Here is a 17,751-nt window from a genome sequence, read left to right as displayed (position 1 = left end):
TCTACATCAATTATTTCCTATTTCCATCTCTGTCAAATATAATTTCCTGTAAGTAAGATACTGGAATAATGCTATGTTTGGGAGAGAAGTCATTATTTAGGAGAAAAGACTTTACATAATATTTCAGAAAGCAGCTTGTGAGTCTTGAGGAGATGGATTTAAGATTTTCAGGTGATCTGGTTTTGTGTGATGTAAATACATCACAGTGATGTAAATTCTGACTTTTCCCACCCAAGGAGGAAAATATAAACTTCCTCAAGAGTCCTCCGAGTCTCTTATTGTTACTATTTACATTTTTTACTCCTCATTTTACAGGACACTTTTAGTACTGGATACTTGAGCATAGGTATAAATCACAATTTACCATGCAGGCAATTTTTTTGAAAGAAATATTCTCCTTGATTTAATATAATACCTCATCAAGCTATGCATTAGGGTATTTTCTGTGCTATACATTTAAAGATCCTGAGTGACATGAAGTTGTCATTTCATGACTTCTGGCAAATAGAAGTTGTCAGACTTCAGGTTTTCTGTCAGGTTTTCTATTCCATTCTTTCAGATCATTATTGCTACAGGGGCAGGAAGGGGTTACTCATCACAGAAGAATAGAAGTTATTGAGAAAAAAAAAACCACATGATTTTTATCAGGCTTTGGTCCAGGTAGTAATTAGGTTTTGATGTTAAGCTACTTAAAAAGAACAATTATATATTTGATTGATTCTAATCAAATTCCTTTATTCAGGTTTATAGCCAATAGGCAACCATTTTTTTCTAGACTTGCATAATTACATTTTGCGTTATCTAGTTAATTAGATTGTGGAACACTGTCTGCTACAGAGTCTAATTGTTTTGCTTTGATTCAATTTAATTTTTATTTGATCAGCTGTTATAATTATTTTTAATTGAGTTAGTGTGATACTATTGGCAACTGAGCTTAGGTAGTAAGTTTCCCTGATTCTGTCTTTTTATGAAGTATTTTAATAAAATATATTAAATAAAATATATTAAATTAATATAGTTTTAATAAAATATACGTCTCTGAACATGTGAGGGCAGAATCATTAAAGTTCTGAGTGGAAACAGGCCAATAAATTTTAAAGACTGATCAGTTTCCCCAACTAGTCTTTAATTCTTGCCAGTTTTTGCTTTGTTTTAGTTCAGCTTTTTTTAGGGTTCCCACAAAATACACATACAGCAGCATCAAATATAAAAATTTTTACTGAGTTTATACTCAGCAGATCTCTTTACTGAGCAGATCTCTTTGCAGCTGTTTATCAGCTGTAAACACCAAGGGTGTGTTAACTTATCCTTGAGGTGGCTCATCTTGGATATCTGAAAATGGACCCACACTGGAGTGTTTTTATTAGCAAGTCTTTACTAAAGGTATTTAAGCAGTCTGCCTACACCCTCCCTTTTCTGGCCAAACTGCTGCTGGGAGTGTCATCACATGAAGTGTGGAAAGATAAATGGATCAGCATGTAAACACATCCTGAAGCATAGAAAAGTTACTGCCACTTGTACCTTAACTCCCACAAGGAGTCCTTTTGTCTTGTACTTCCCAAGCTACTCTGCCTCCTCTCTTTTCCTCTTCAAATGAACTTTACAGTCAGACCCAGCTATCATTTGATTTCTCAGCAGAAATTGTGTCCTTATTTCTTCTCCCATGCTTTCCTTATGAGGAGATAAAAAGCCCACCTTCTCTGTGAGCAGGGGACAGCCCACTCCTGAGAAATGTTGCTGTGCTGTATGGAAATTGCAGGACCACATCCACAGAGTCATAAGGTCAGTGCTACTGTTAGAAATGCTGGAGGAGAACCTTCTATGTAGCCAGATGACTCTGAAGAACTTACTCTTAAAAACTATTTTGGAGAGCTGCTTGAATTTACCCAGGAGAATAACACCAGCCAAGGAGACTGGGAGGTCAGCTCAGCTGGATGGCACAGTCACTCATTAAGATCATTATCTGTGTTATTGCTTTCTCTGTTCTTCCCACCCCAAACTGGCTCCCTGCTGCATGTGGGCTGGGCTGAAATCTTTCATGCTTCAATCATTTCAAAGAACAAGTTAATGTCAGTCAGGAGAAAGCAGTCTTTCTCTCCTTTGCTCTGGTGTCAGGCTTTAAGGCTTCAGTATTCCCCTCTGAGCAGGAACAAGTAGTTCAGGCTTCAGGATCTTTATCTTAAAAAGATATTTCCATATGGCTACCCATCAGCAAGAGGTAACAATGCATGGTGTTTTTTTCAAGGAGTGTCTCTTTCTAGTTTAAATATAACTGGGAAGATGAACTAATTTAACATGTACTACAGAGCTATTATAATCTAATGATATTTCTGTGTCCTTGTGGTGCTACTTTTTTTTTCATGTGCAGAGCTATCTGGTTTTTTTCACCCAAATGGTAAGTGAAATTAAGCTTAGTTTTAGCTGTATTTGAAGCAGTACTTGAATACCTCTGATTTTAACAGTTATAGAGATTTAAAATACTGCATGCCTAGTCCAAAATGGTTTTACACTTAGATGTTAATATTTCTAGTATCTCTCAACAATGGCTTTTATTGGTTTGTTTTTTTTTTTCCTTTTTGTTTTTTTTCCCCCCCGTAAGCTCCTAAAACTCATCTTCTGATATTTCTGACCTGCAGTGGACATTGTTAAAACGGTCCCTGGAATGGTGTTGGCTGAACCCAATTGACATCTTTCTTCACAGTTTCAAGGTACAGTTTAGTAATTAGCATGGACTGGAAATTATTCCCAGTAGACAGCTCTCATTCAGCTGTCTTATTTCGGACCAAGGGAGTTTAACAGTATGGGCAGAGCTTATCCAGTTGACTTCAATACTAGACACATGTTTAAATTACTTTACTGAACATATACCTATACACCAGTTTCGGGATTGTTAGGTTCAGAAATCAAAGGATTATCTGCATTTTTTTTTGTTCTTGTTCAAGTGGAACATTGTGTTCTGGTGATTGAAAGTGAAGGATCTTCATGCTTCATTTGGATTAAGGTTTATCAGAGCTAGAGTATTTAAAAAATTCTTTTTACTGTGTATTGAATAGAATTCTGTGTCAGGTAAAAGCTGGTATGTCACAGAACTATTTTAGAAAGAAAATGTCATAGTTTCAAGAATATAAAAAAATGTCAGAAACTTTACCATGAGAAATGCATATGAAATAGTTTCAGAAGATCACAGAGAAATCAGCATGGTATTCAACTGTTCTAAATGTTCTTGATTCCTGAGGAAAGTGCTTGCACAGCTGCTTCTTATGAAGTTTCACATTTTTGCTCCTGCAAAGGAAACTTGACAAATTCAGGTTTACTGTTGACGATATCATAGAAGAAGATATATAGTATAATAATGATACAGTAAGCGTAACCTAGGGATCAGTGATGGAAACACAAGTGTTTTTAGAAGAGCCACAGAATCACAGAATACCAGGTTGTAAAGGAGCTCGAGGTTCATCTAATCCAACCTTTCCTGGCAAAAGTCAAGTCTAGAAAGGTGGCTCAGCACCCTGTCCTGCTGGATCTTATTAGAGTCCAGTGTTGGGTGATCCAGCACTTCTCTGGGGAAATGATTCCATTGTTTTTTCTCATCGTGCAAAATTTCCCTATTGAGTCCAATTGGAATCTTCCCAGGAGTAACTTGTACCAGAAGGGTAGTGCCAAGGAACATTTCAGAAGTCACACATATGGATACTATGGAACACATCTGTGTGCATTCAGGTGCCCATCTGCTGAAGATGTGTTGTCTTTGGGCATCTTCTTCTGTCTCTGAAAGGTTTATGAAATAGAAAACACTGTGGCCAGCAACAAATGGCATTTGTCACAGAGGCCTTTGGTGCCTGCTGGTGGGTCACTCTGACACTCCTCCCTTTCCCTCACATCTGGCTATGACAGTGTTTGAAGGTAGGAGACAACATGCAAGAGAATGCAAGCCAGAGGCCCCTGGAAAAATGGTGGGGATATGATTGTCAGCAAGTAAGGCAAAATCAGAGGTTGAATAAAAGCCAAGAAATTCTGATTGCATTTTTTTGAGCTTTAACTTTGATGGAGAGACTTCTAAGTACTGTTGGATACAGTATGTATGTATACACATGATACAGCATCAGAAAGCAATTTCCAATTATTTTTTCTTTTAGCATCTATAAAATTAATAATATTTCAGAAATACTATTTTGAAACTAATACCTCTTTCTTTTGCATGCAGTGAGGCTTTTTTTCTAGCAGGAATCTTAATCCCAAGACATTTCATACCTGTGTTCAGATTTAGTTAACACAATTTTGAAATATTGTGTGCATACTGGGGCCTTGTTACTCATAGAATCATAGAATGTCAGGTTGGAAGGACTGATCCAACCCTTCTAATATTATTGTTTATACGATATGTCCCAGCACCTTGTCGAGCTGACTGCATCCTTTTTGCACAGCAGGGACCAAAACTGAATGCAAGACTCCATGTGCAGTCTGACATGTGCCCAGTAGAGCAGGATGATGACTTCTTTGTCTCTGCTGGTGATGCCCTTGTTGGTGCAGCCCAGCATCCTGTTGTCTTCCTTTGCTGCTGCAGCACACTGTTTGCTCATGTTGAGCCTGTTGTCCACCAAGACTTCCAGGTCCCTTTCCACAAGGCTGCTCTCTAGCCAAGTGGATCCAGGTCTGTAATGCACTCCTGGGTTATGTGTTCCCAGGTGCAAGACCTTGCACTTCTCTAAATTGAACTTCATAAAGTTCCTCTTAGCCTACTTACCCAGTCTGTGGACTAGTACATACTTTATGTATTAGTAGATCACAACACTGATCAGTGTACTATTACTTTTTAAAGCAGTAGCAGTTTTCAATGCTATCAGTTGGGTCAGAGTAATCATCAAATGTTTTGCAAAGCCAGTTCAAAGAGTTTCTTTTGTCTTTCAAAAATACAAACCAACCCACAGATTGTGTAGAAAGAAGGTATTGCAGCATTTCTCCAAACTTACCAAAAGAATTTATTTGGCTTTATCAAGTCTATTATATGTTCTTCTTCAATTCAGAGAGGGATTCGCTGCATGTTGAATACATTGTGTTAGCTATAGTACATCCTAAATGTACTCAGTCAGAATTATGGGAATGAATAATTTATCTTGTTATTCTTGTTAGAAGGAATTGTATTATTATATTATTGCACAAGTTATACAGATTAAAAGAGAAGGCACTAAATGCTTTATTATATTTAAGATTTCAGAGTTGCTTATCGTTGCAGTGTTTCAGTACTAATCCTAGTTTAGAACTGAAGATTTCAGAATCAAAATTATTTTGATCTACCAGTTCTTGGGAATTTATCTCATAGGGAATTTGTTTTTTTCTTTTAGGCTCTGCATTCTTCTTTATATATTAGTAAGTGCTGGTTGGAAAAGACTTTTATATGAATGCTTTTCTAAAAGAATACAAGGTTGAATCAAAATCTTAGTAGCAGAGCCCACCACAGCTCACATTGAGCTGTGCAATCTGTGGAAGCCACAGATAAATCAGGGTATTTCAGCAGCATTAGGAAGGCATAAATGCTAGTAACTGTTTTAACTCGTAACATATTATTTCTACTAAAGCCAAAGAAATAGATAAGAAACTGTGTTTAGTTGTCTGCACAAAAGTATCAAGTGACGCTTGGGTTTTGTAGAATATCGGAGATACTTACATGGAGCTACCAGGTGTGCAGAGGCCTTCTGAAAGACCCAAGCTTTGCTGGGGTGTAGATGGATAACTGATGTGTCTCAGAGAGGACTGGGTACTTTAGATGGGCAACTGAACCAATCTCTAATCTTAGAGGGCTCTGTAGTTCTGTAAGGCTCTGTAGAGTGCTCTGTAGTTTACTGAGCAGCAGCAACCGTGCATGAATATACTCCTAATCTGGAGGAAACATGAGGTAGTGGAACTTGGTGAAGAAATTAAGAATGAAGTGGAGCTACACATTTGCTGGTAATGATGTGTTGTATAACCTCATGCTTGCCACATGTTTAAAGAAAACATAAAAGTGGTTGATTTGAAAGACCGTGGCTGACAGATATTCTTTAACCTGTTAAATTGTGACAACTTGTTAGTATTTTTTGGTTTTCATATTTTGCTGGTGATATTACACATTATTGTGATAGATAACATTTGCACTTGTTTCAACATAATTTCTTATTATGAGTTTTAAATACTTACATACTGCATATATTAATTTGGTACACTGTACCCCCAAAATATATTATTGATTTAATCTTTCTTTTTGTATTTCAGAGACAAAGTATTATAATGGCATAAAATATGGCACAGTTCTACTACAAAAGAAGTGTCAGTGCTCCCTACAGAGATCGTATCCCTCTTCGTATTGTACGGGCAGAGTCTGAACTGTCTCATTCAGAGAAAGCCTATCTGAACGCCGTGGAGAAAGGAGATTATGCCAGTGTAAAGAAGGCTTTGGAGGAAGCAGAAATTTATTTCAAGATCAATATTAATTGCATTGATCCCCTGGGAAGAACTGCACTCCTAATTGCAATTGAAAATGAGAACCTTGAGCTCATTGAGCTGCTCTTAAGTTTTAATGTGTACGTAGGAGACGCTTTGTTGCATGCCATAAGGAAGGAAGTTGTTGGTGCTGTGGAGCTGCTGTTAAACCACAAGAAGCCCAGTGGGGAGAAACAGGTATGTGCAGGATTTTCTCTAAGTTTGTAGTCTGCTCCAATGCAAAAAGAATTTTGCAAAGGGAGTAAGCAAAATGAAAAACAGAAGCAGCCATCGTCCTCTCACATAAGTATTTGAAATAAGAAAACCAGTAATTTTTATGTTGTATGCATTGTATTTATTTGTGTTCAGACATTATAGAATCATTTGGGTTGTTGAAGAATCATCTAGTCCAGCCTCTGTGCCTTCTTGGCAGGACTGCACTCAATCTCTTCATCCTCCAGCTTGTATTGATATCAGGGATTGCCCCAGCCCAGGTGCAGGGCCTTTTATTTGACACTGTTGAACTTCATGAGGTTCACATGGTGCCCGCTTCTTGAGCTTGACAAAGTCATCTCTGTCATTCAGTCAAATTTGCAGAAGTGCACAAGGCTTATATAGTTTAATACTGTTAAGTCAAATGAGATCTAGCTTCCAATAAAACAGGGTAAAAATATCCTGCATCCTTCCTTCCTTCAGCCTGAATAACAGGGTTTTTCACTCACAGATGAGTGAGTAGTTAACTGTCAAATCCATTAACTGTTAATCCAACAAATCCAGAACAGGGCTCATATTTAACTGTTCACATACAAAACCCCCTTCTTGGAAGGCTGTGCAGTAGAAAAGTCAAACTTCTTCAAGTCAGAGCTTTGTGTCCACTATAAATCCACTCAGGAAAACTGAAACAGTTAAGTTTTGCTCATGAGACCTCTGACATGGTGACATTCCTGCAGATATTAGTGGGAAGTCCTAATAATTGAAAGATGCAAATCATTCCAAAGAGAATAATAGTGGTAAGATGTTGTCCCTTTTAATTACTTGTGAAACTTTAAAGTCAGTGGAGGTTTCAGCCTCTCCGGGTGGAGATCACCACCTCCCAACTCAGCAAGACAACACTGGGAGGTGTGACCCAATTGATAAGAACTTCAGCCTGGTCTCCAGGAGTTGTCTGTCCTATAATATACAGCTAGAACATTATAAACATCTCTACCTTTCTCAGTCTTCTCTCAAGGGAAAAAAAACATTGTGTACATTCTCATTCATCATAGCTACAATACCTGCTCTTCTTCCCCTTGCACTGCCTTGAGGCATCTCTAGGAGGTAGCAGCCTTTTGCACATCCTCCCTATTTTAATTAACTAGTGGAGAAAGGATAATATAGCCCATTAATTAAATTATTCCTTCCAGGAAGAAAAAAATAGTAAAATTACTTACAATATTGTAGTGTATTGTATTTTCTTCTATTTTGATTTTCATGCATTTTAAGTACTGTGTTAATGTATTTCAAGGAATACTGTGTTGAAATTATTGCAGCCCTTTCACAGATAATGCATACAATGTTCTTTAATTAGAGTATATTGTACTTGCTGTGGATAGAATTGCATATAATAGGTAACGAGTGTAATTTTTGCTGAAACAGTAACACAAATTCTACACTTTTCTGTTATGGAAAGAAAGAAATACAATAGGTCTTTGTACAAATTTGGTGACTGCCTTCTCTTTTAGACTGTGAAAACAGAGCTCCTTTATAATGGCAACAGATTTATGTCAGAGAAAGAGAAAAAAACTATATTCACATTTTGATTAGCTCATTTCAATATTTTTCAACTGACAGTGCAGATGAGAATACAATGTATGGGAATTTCTTAATGCAAGGTACCAGGATCTGGAGGTATTAGTGCACAGACTTGTGCCAAGCCAGGTAAACCACTTTTGTCTCCATTTTCCATCCTCTGTAGTGGAAGTTGTCATTTGCAGAGTGGAGTTAATCTCACTTGACAATAGCCACCCAAATCTGTCTCATCTCTGATCTTGGTTTGTAAGGCTCCCCTTACAAATGGAGAAAAATGTAGATCACCTGGGAGCAACTCATGCTGTCTTTCTCAATCACGTAAGATGGCATGAACCACTTTTCAGGCTAGCAAGTGAGAGTCTACAAATTTCAGGCTCTTTAGATTTTCAGAATTTTTTGTATGTGGCACTGCAATGGAAACACTTGAATACAAATAATAAAATTTGTTTTAGGTGAGCTTCATGTTATAGAAGGCAAAAGGTAGGCTTGCTTTTTTTGTGTGTATTACAGTATTAAATTAGCCTCAAACTGGTTTATTCCAAATTAGAGATTAGCTCTCTGGACTAGAGTTTAAGCACCCTGTTTCAGTGCCAGGCTCCACTTCTGGCTGGTATGAAGAGTGCTGCTTCTCCCTCTCTTCCTTTGTTTCCCTAATTGTACTTGCTGAGAGTCTTCCCATTACTGTAAAGCATGAAGAATAACCATGAATCATTTGAGTACTGAGTGAAGACACATCCTTTTGTGTCTGTACAAGGTTAGGCTTGCCCATTGCAAAATGCAAATATTGCTTGCAAGCCAGTGCTTGCAGAAAATGGTCCTCAAACAAGTAGGTTATTTACACACAGATGCTGCTATTTGCACTGGGGACCCTGGCAACCATTAAGCATCTGTTGGTGTCATATGGGTAGATAATCACACTGGTTCATTTTTAAGATCAGGTCATGCTGAAGGTTACATTTTTGCAGTCATGCTTTAATAAGGCAGATGCAATTGTACACATGTAATATGTTCAAAAATACCTTCTGGATGAAAAACAATAACAATAGGCTAAATATATGAAATCTGGATGCAAACAACTATATATTAAAATTTGTATTTTCAGTGTTTAGTTACATTTTTCCCCTGCAGAACCAAATTCCTTCTGAAACTCTTTATTTCAAGCTACAATTTTGCTTTTTAATAATTATTTAATTTGTAAATATTTGCTGTGTTGTTTATAGTGATTCATGTTCGGAGTCTTTACTTTGAATTATATATTTTCCTGTTTTGGTTTTTTTCCCCCACTTTGTGTAAAGCTGGTCATGTGTGGTAAAATCATGGCTCCTTGAAGGTAGTTAGAGTTTTGCCATTGATTCAGTGAGGTCAAGTTTTCACCCTTTTGCTGTTTTTTTTTCCCCTTAATGAAAAGTTATTCTCAGAGGAGGCAGATTAGAAAGCATGAAAAAAATATCTTTGCTAGATACTGCCAAGCTCAATAAAAATTTTAGATTCCTAAATATTTCATGAGTGATGAAAGCTGTGAACATTCGAATGTAGAAACCTGATATTATTTAGACTCATGATTTACAAATACATGAATTAGTTCTGAATATTTTTTTATATTCATGAGCTGATATACTGTGTTTGATTGCATATCCAGCTTCAGCTTCATCCTCATACAGTAATGTAATTATATTTGTAAATTGAAAGAATCTTTAACCAAGAGCTCATTGACAATGTCAGAAAGACAGAAGAAAACAACCACGTGCATCAACAGAAAGCTACAATTCTCCAGGACAGCTGATATATCTTTTGAAAGATATATCAAAACTGGATTCTTTACACATTTAAATGTTTAGAAAGAAAAGGGTAAAAAATTAAAAATATGTTAATTTTGAGTAAGGATCAATGCATTTAGTTAAAATAATGTATTTTTGCATTTTGGAAAAGCTTTCCAACTATTGTCTTCAAAATTAAGAGATGCCAATGGATCTTAAGCCTATAATACTTCTTCCTCCTCAACAAAGCAAAACAAAACAAACCCCAACAAACACCACCCCCAAAAAACCCCAACTAACCAAACCAACAAAACTTAAAAAACCAAAACAACAACCCAACTAAAACAGTCAGAGCTCCTTGAAGTTATATCTAAACTCCCTAATGCACCTAACACTCAGCTATTGGGCTCTGCCTAATACCCGTACATGTTGTGCTTTGCATGTCCAAGACCACATCTTACAGTGGGTTTAGGATGTTAATCAATATACAGCTACATCTGGTGCCACCTGGTGACTAAAGATGAGGCATGTATTTTTTAACAGCTTCTGCAATGTGTTGGACTCCTGTTACTCAGTTTGCAAGTGAGCTTTTTGTGGTATAGCTTAACACAACGAAGGAAAAGGTTATTGTGCCACTTATGTTTTCTACACTTTTTTAGCTGTACCAACTACAAGAGCACGTGCAAGAAAGAATAACACAAATTAAGGTGAATGAGCTGAGGAAACTTGTCCAAGTGCTTTTAAGTTACCAATTCTTCAAAGCCATATGTCCTGAATTATATGCCAAGTCACTTGTTACTTACCCTGATGGATAGCTGAATGCCAAATTAAGAGGAGAAAAAAATTTTTCTTCAAAATTTAAATAAAATGTTAAATTGCATGCAGCATCCACAGATGGGATGTGGGTTAGGTAGTGTTAAAAAATGCACAGATCACCTTTATCTAAACCACATCATGTTCTCCTGTTTGAGGAGCCCAGGCATTGATCTCTAGATGAGTGGTTGACTGCCTAGATAAGAATGTAAAGTCAGGGAAGAGTAAAGCAGAGGTGTAGATATCTTCTAAGGATGCTACAAAACACATAAATGAAGCTGAAGTCTCAGTTATTAAACTTGAATTTTTATGGCATTGTATTATCTGAAAGACCAGATTTAGGGTATGGGAACCTGACCACAAAGTTCACAGGCATTGCCTGGCTAGAAAATTAGATGGTAGTGTTTTTATGCCTCCCTGTTCAGTATTAGGTGTCAATCTTGTGATACTGTGAGGTTTTTTTATAGGTGGACACCCTATGGGAAGCTTTCTGAAGATGTCTGAAAAAAAAACCCAAACAGCACAACCTTGCTAATTCCAGTTTGGCATTTGCAACCATAAGAGCATTTATAGAGAAAGAAGAACTTTAGGACAGGGAGGGAAGAGATCACAGTATGTCCTTGGCTCACTCCTGTGATGTGGAACTCAGTCAGTGTGACAGCCCTGCTGGGCATGCAGGTAGGGTCATGGTAAGAAGGTGCAAATTGACAGTCTCCAGACTCTGCAGCTTCCCTACAGTCAGTTTGGAACTGAAAAGTTAGTACCCATCAAAGCAGTTTGGGAGGTAAATCTCCTGTGTAGCAGATTACTCAGGCTGTGGGTGGTTTGGATGCACAGATCAAACATTGCACTTGATTTGTCATCCACAGAGGTGCTGGTGTCTTCTGTGAGACTTCTACCCGTGTTTCCTGTCCACTCTTCAGGCACATTTCTCTATTAACAGGAAGATATTTCTGCCCGTAGTATGTCAGTTCTTCATACACCACCTCTGCATTTCACCATTTCTAGGGTGTTCCAGCAAGATAACTGGTATCTAAATTTTGCTCATCTCTTGCTTCCATCAACAGTGGCTGGACAGTCAGTGCATAATACTTTATGATGTTCTGACATAGTAAACATTTGTAAACACTGTTTCAGTTATCTCCACCCCTGCAAGAATGCTGTGTAATATGCATTTCATTTACTGAAGGGGAGATGGAAGATCTTTGGGATCAGCTTGACTCCACTCTTTGTGTACTCTGCTGTCATGCCACATGCAGTGAAAAGACATTTCTGGCACAAGGCTGGAAGTAGGAAGCTGAAATGAAACCATATGTACCTCTTGCAAACTTCATAGGTTGTTTGCTCTCCTAGGACAACCAATCGGATCACATCATAATCTACTTTAGGAAAAATCCCTGGTCTCCTACTTGTGATGAGAAATATTTTATACATTGAAATTCTCCATCTCATATCTTCAACCTCTGTTTCCACTGCTTTCTCACCCCCATGGACTCAGTCCTGACAAAGACAAGCCAGAGACAGGGTAACAGAAGGAAATAAGGGAAATGACATCTGGAAGAGATGGGTGAGGTGAGGAGTTGTAGGTAAGAACGTGGCAGCTCTGATACTTTTCATGCCAGATATTAATCCAGGATCTAACACAGCCAAACATAGCCTGATGCTCATGCACAGTGCTTGCCAGGGATGTTTTAACCTTGTGTGAACAAGAGGATCCAGGGCTTTTGGAGTTTCTATGTGCCAGGTGGTGGCAGCATTTTCTCCAGGGAGGCAGCAGTCCATCACTCCACAGCTTGGTGTTGAAAGAACTAGCAGAGAGCTACAAGGAGCTATGGCCAGACCCCTGATGGCAGGGAGAACAGCATCTCTGAACTTGTTCTGGCATTTATGTGCTACTCAGTGCATGAACAACCACTGTGAATTCCTACACAGGAAGAGTTATCTGGGTGGATCAGTAGGAAACCTTGCAATCTTGGGATTTTCTGGGAGGTGGGGAGAGAAGGGGAATTCTTCTGCTATGACAAGCTAGTTATATTTTGTATATCTTGATGCATTTAGCTGATTGACAGTTATTCAGGGTGAAGAAAGGTAGAGAGAAGAGGAGATGTAGACATTGAAAGTTCTCTTTCACTGAAATCTACAGCATGCAGTGTAGTTCAGATCAAAATAAGCAATGATTGGTCTTATACCAAAGGTGTGTCAATATCTGATTTTGTCAGCAGTGTAGCCATGTAGTTTTGGAGAGAATACAAGGATGTAAGAGAGCAGCCAGGAGGAAGGAATGGTCCTGTGTGAGGATGTGTCAAGGATGTTGTATAGTATAGTTTCTAGGCCACTGGGCCAGGCTGCTGCATGGAGGTTTGGGAATTGACCTAAACTGACTGGGAAGAGACTCCAACAGCAAAGCTGGACTGCTTTGCCTCCAAAGTGCTTTTAGTCTGACAGCATTCCCATAAATAGATAAAAAGTCTAAACGTGAAAAGTCAAGAAACAGCATAAAAGCAGCACAGAGCTTAAAGATTAATTTTCCATTCCCCAGATGCTGGCAGCCTAGATTCTGCATTTCTGAGAGAGTTCCTATCAGGTCTGGCAGAGCTCCTGTCTCCTGGGAAATTCCCTATGGTGGCCTCATCACTCTTGCATGTCTCTTAGTATCTTTGCACTTCTTGAAATTGCCCTTTGGGGAGTCCCAGGGTCCTGAGATGAAGCCAGAGTTCTTCCCTGGACCTGCACAATAGCCCAGCTTCAGTCTCAGTCAGGTTTCTCTTAGTATGTGCAGGGTATTTTCAGTCTATTATTTTTCTTCCAAGCCTTGTGGAACGATGCTGTTTTCCCCATGCTGCATTGCCCCACGAGCCAGCAATGTTCATGGGGAAGCTTCTGTGTTGCTGTTTACCTCCTCCTGGTGACGGTTTGTGTCATCATGGAGAGGATCAGGGGAACATATACAGGTTGTGGGCCCAGAATACCTGTTGGGTTTCTTTTAAGATGTTATTTTGAATTTTCACCTAGTTACAGAACTGGCACTTATGGTGGTGAAGCAGGGGCAGAAAGAAAAAGAAAGATTTTGTGAGCCTTTTGTCATGCCTTGCAGTTTTTCTAAACTAAAACTCTTTTTCTAATAGCTTTGGAAAATACCAGTCACAATCACTTGTATTATGCTCTTCATCTGTTGAGATAAATGGATCATTCTTGTTTTGAAAATGTCTCCCACAGAAGATCATGAACTAAGTGCCTTTTTTCAATGTTCTGATTAATGACAGTCTAGGTAGTAATGAGTATGGAGGAGGCAATGAAAAACTATTTTGTCAGGCTTGAAGTACAGAGTTTTGAAGTGAAATATGAGGGCACAAAGTTGGTTCTTCCCACTCCTGGCTGCCCAGGAGAGTAGGTGAGTATTATTTTCCCAGTGGCATCTGGTTAATGAGAATATTCTTATATGTTTTAAAATATTACCAGACGGGGATGAGTACAAAAGGCTGTGTCAGGGATATTTCAGTTTATGGATGAAATATATGTAGTAGCTTATCCACATGTTCAGTCTTCTGTGTAGTTATTTGGGCACATAAATAACATGTAACTCTTCAGGAGAGGTGCCCCATAAAGGTGGAGATGGATAATTAATGTGTGTGGTGAAGATACGGATTTACAACACGATTGTTATTTGATGTTTTAGAAGGATGCTGACTATTTTCTGATGCAAAAAAATCTGCATGTAACTGTTATTACATCTCAGCCAAATTGTCTGTGTTTATATGCATCAGAGGTAGGGTGGGTGGCTGCGTAGAAAAACCTGTGACAGTTACTAAGAAAGACTCCAGAAGCTGCTATGCTGGTGCCATTAATAGGGCTGCTTACTAGTTCACTATTGAGGTAGGCAACATATTCTACAATATGTACCCATCACCTTGTAACAAATGCTAGATCATAATATTCCAAAGTGGAAGCAGTCAGAAAATGTGCATGCTGAAATGTGGGGGAATGTGATTATTTCTTGACCTGTAGAAAATGATGAGCCATTTTTTCATTGTCAATAAACCAAAATACCTGCCTAAGAGGATCCTTAGGGATAGATTCCTGTCAGGTATTGTTCTTAATGATGACTTAGACCAGCTTTGAATCTATTCCTCCTTTTTAGCATTTTGCAGAAGTTCAGAAAATGATGATGATACAAACAGATTTAGTTTAAAGACAACTGGTGAAACAAACTTCTACCAAGCTTCAAAAGTTACAGAGTTGGAATGATGAAGCACTTTTCTGTTATTATTTGCTGGCTTATTCGCATTTGTTTTCAGTTCATCCAGTGAAGGCAAGCACTTTTCTACCATGAGGAGATGAGAACAGATTAGCAATAAACAGCTGAAAATCTAAAGGAAATAAAAAATTGAAGAAGGCTAATGCAAAAATTATGTCCATGGGAAAGCCATATTTCTCTTCAAGGGGTCATATTTTCAGTGCTGCTTTACTTTCCCTTCTTTTTATATTTACTGAGCCCCACTTTACAGCATTCACCTAAGTTTACAATCAGAGTAGCAACTGCATACAAATCAGAAAAAAAAATGTCCAAAATCTCTGCCTTCTACAACCAGTGGCTCATTTCTATAACCTGACATGCCTGGAATCCTTTTGTGCCAAACCTACCTGCTTTCATTTCCTGAAAACTCAACAGCTACACAGATCGTTTCAGTTAAAGATTTTAACAGCATTTTAGGGCTCAAAACCAGGTCTGAGGCCAGTAGAAAATCTATTTAGAATACTAAGAGACTGGAAAAATAGAACCTTATTTTAATTGATGTGGACTTGTGTTCTAAGGTCTAGAAATCCCCATAGCCAGTTATCTTTACTTCTGGCTATAGAATTTAATTTACTATGTGAGTGAATATATAAATATTAAAGGAGCAATATAAACAAACCAGGATCTTCTCTGCCTGGAGCAGCTTCTCAGGACAATTAATGATTTTGCCCTTGATATTGAGAAGATTTGTGCTATATATGAATATATATATACAAACATATCTAGGTAAGGGGTGGGAGTCAGGTCCAGACTCAGGTGCCTGAGCTGACTTTAGTGTAGCAGAAGAGCCAGAGTCTATGCAGAGAGGTCTCCTGCATCAGGACATCCCTCCTGTACTGCACCTGCATTGCAAAGTGGTGAGAACTTCCAGTAGGTGTTGTGTCATATCTGTGCAGATCTCTCTGATTCTCTAAGGTATCTTAAAAGTACTAAATGCTAGGTACTAAATGTCTAGTTATCTGAATCACTCTTTTGGTCTTCCCCTTTAAGCAAGATAGTTGAGCTCCCAGTAAGGTCAGTGAAGGGATAGGTGGTCTGCTGACCAAATGCAAGTGTCTACCCTGCCATAATCTAAGAAAAATAATTATCTGGACTCTACTTTCTATCTCAACCAGGGGCCCAGCTTCATGTAGTGTCTAAGTGAAATGTGAGGCATCCTGGCATATCTATGAGACATGTGTGGGCCTGGCAGCTTTGGCACAGGACCTGTGCAAGACATGTGCCTGTATGGAGTAGTGTCTGGAGGTCATATAGGAATCATGGAGACTTCTGCAGTAGTGCTAGACACCTACACAAGGGCAACTGAGATGAGCCCTGTATTTGCTTAAAAACCTAATTCACATATAGACTATGATTAGATATTGAAATCTGGAGATAAATCTCATCCTGTAGGTTCATTTACAACATATCCTTTCTCTGACAGTGTCCAACGCAGAAATCCAGGGAATATTTTAGGAACAGGACTGCCAGAGCCCAATTGTTAAACTCTTTCCAAGTCATAGCAATTCTTGATGGACATGATCTTGCCATGATGTGGTGCACTGAAAGCTCTTTTCAAAGAGTTGTTTGAGAGTTCTTCCTTTTCTATGGGCAACTGTGCTGAGATGAGGAACTTGCCTATGTAGATACCTTTTAAACAACTTGTATACAAGGAACAGTAGAATTTGAAAGACTTTTCCAAAGTGAACATTAGTCTTCCAGGATCAAACATGCGATCATAAATAATAATAATATTTAAAACAAATGGCTTTCCAAACCTTCAGCAATGGGAAAACCCTATGAAAATTTAAAAGCCAGAAACATGCCACTACATAGAATCTTGCTCTAATACAGCCCTCAATACTGTAAGCTTTGCTCTTGTCAGTGGGTATTCCGTGTAAAATTGTTTTGTGAACTGAGAAAATAATGACATCTGGTTTCTACACAGTTATGTGCATCATGATTGAATTTCCCATTTTTAATGTTACAAATGTTCATCAAAGCTTTTAAAGAGGCTGATACACCCATATTATTCACTGGTATCTAGTATTCTGGTATCTAGTAATACTGTTGAGCTCACACTCCAGAATATCAGTCATATCAGGGAATATGACTTCAGATATCAGTCAACCATCTTTTTTAGGATAGTTGCAGGAATTCAATATCTCTAGGATTTGTTCCCAGTTATATCCAGCTGGAACAGCCCAACAAATTCAAAAGGCACAATGGTGTGACTGACAGAGTCCATTAACTTGAGTACAGAGGCTCACTTTTCTTAGAAGACTGCCAATTTAGCCTGTCAATTTACCAACTATTTTCTAGATGGAATATACATGTTACATACTGTACTGACAGAAGTGTTTTAATTGCCCTTCATGCCAGTGCCAAGATCTGTATCCTCCACATCTTCACCCCAGGCTAGCAGGAGGCAGAATTATTTCCTCTTTCAGTTCAAGTACTAAAACATTCATGAGAATTGGTAATAAAATATTATCTAAGTCTACAGGCCTGACACAATGAGAGTATAACACCTCCTGGCAGGAAGAAAAAAATAAAAAAAAAGAAACTTGCAATATCCACCCTTAAAATCTTACATTTCATATAGTGTACTGACCAGATGCAACTGAGTATTTGTAGAAAATGCAAAAAAGTCTGCCAGAATTT

The 17,751-nt window shown here is 38.2% G+C and overlaps 1 protein-coding gene across 2 annotated transcripts in view; it reads left to right on the top strand.

The window, feature by feature from the left end:
* The window catches only part of TRPC4 (transient receptor potential cation channel subfamily C member 4), a 137,596-nt gene that overhangs the window by 48,713 nt on the left and 71,132 nt on the right, over positions 1-17,751 (top strand). For both annotated transcript variants that reach the window (XM_071738066.1, XM_071738057.1), the window contains one exon: positions 6,250-6,654. In XM_071738066.1, the coding sequence (XP_071594167.1) occupies positions 6,277-6,654 (378 nt within the window). In that variant the 5' untranslated portion in view covers positions 6,250-6,276. The remainder of the gene's footprint in view (positions 1-6,249; positions 6,655-17,751) is intronic.

This window comes from Heliangelus exortis, chromosome 1 (assembly GCF_036169615.1).
Source record: "Heliangelus exortis chromosome 1, bHelExo1.hap1, whole genome shotgun sequence".
In the NCBI taxonomy this organism is placed as follows: Eukaryota; Metazoa; Chordata; class Aves; order Apodiformes; family Trochilidae; genus Heliangelus; species Heliangelus exortis.
The sequence above is the reverse complement of the archived record's forward strand: the minus strand, read 5'-3'. Positions and strand labels throughout refer to the sequence as shown.